The sequence below is a fragment of the Octopus bimaculoides genome, chromosome 9 (genome assembly GCF_001194135.2).
Source record: "Octopus bimaculoides isolate UCB-OBI-ISO-001 chromosome 9, ASM119413v2, whole genome shotgun sequence".
In the NCBI taxonomy this organism is placed as follows: domain Eukaryota; kingdom Metazoa; phylum Mollusca; class Cephalopoda; order Octopoda; family Octopodidae; genus Octopus; species Octopus bimaculoides.
The window spans coordinates 7,368,138-7,369,063 of record NC_068989.1 but is presented as its reverse complement, the minus strand read 5'-3'; the positions used below and the strand labels follow the sequence as shown (position 1 = coordinate 7,369,063).

The window sequence follows — 926 nt, the reverse complement described above, 5'->3', positions numbered from 1 at the left end:
CATGGTTCACCCACCATGGTTCACCCACCACTGTTCACCCACCATGGTTCACCCACCATGGTTCACCCACCGTTGTTCACCCACCATGGTTCACCCACTGCTGTTCACCCACTGCGGTTCACCCACCACGGTTCACACATATATATATATTCACACACACAAACATATGATGCCATATGATAGCAATAATCTGATATATACATTTATCTCTCTATTTTCAGACGTTGTATACATACTGCTTGAATGCGGTAAAAGCATCTCTTCGTAACGAGTCTCATTATGCAGAAGTGAAAAAGTGAGGGACTGTCTCCTCCCCCACCTTACGGTCATATCTTGAAAGACTTTGGAACCACTTCAGTATCATTGTTGGTTACTACCATCAAGAGAGAAAACTGACATTATTGATCTTTCATCATTGTTTGCATAACGTACTTATACACATATATACACACATTCAAGCCATCAATGGAACTGCAAAAATTTGTAAAACTTTCCAGACGGTTAGTATCTGAGTATATACATCCGAGTCTACATATGTAGCTACATGGATATGCACAACTATACACACAAACTTTGACAAATATCCTGTTCACGATGAAATTCCAAAGAAGAAGCCTCGGAGCTAGATTAGAAACCAGCTCTTTCTCTGTTGACAAGAGATCTTGAAATAAAACTGAACAATCACATACATTACACTCACCACACACATATACATACATACATACATACATACTTACATACATATGTACATATATGAGTGGTTGGCGTTAGGAAGGGCATCCAGCTGTAGAAACTCTGCCAAATCAGACTGGAGCCTGGTGTTGCCATCCGGTTTCACCAGTCCTCAGTCAAATCGTCCAACCCATGCTAGCATGGAAAGCGGACGTTAAACGATGATGATGATGATGATGATATATACATATATA

At 40.4% G+C, this 926-nt stretch overlaps 1 protein-coding gene across 1 annotated transcript in view; it reads left to right on the top strand.

Annotated features, from left to right (window-relative positions):
* LOC106868000 (receptor-type tyrosine-protein phosphatase alpha) overlaps positions 1-743 on the top strand; it is a 34,524-nt gene extending 33,781 nt beyond the window's left edge. The window contains exon 27 of the mRNA XM_014913087.2: positions 222-743. Within this exon, the coding sequence (XP_014768573.2) occupies positions 222-299 (78 nt within the window). The 3' untranslated portion in view covers positions 300-743. The remainder of the gene's footprint in view (positions 1-221) is intronic.
* Positions 744-926: the final 183 nt, after the last annotated feature.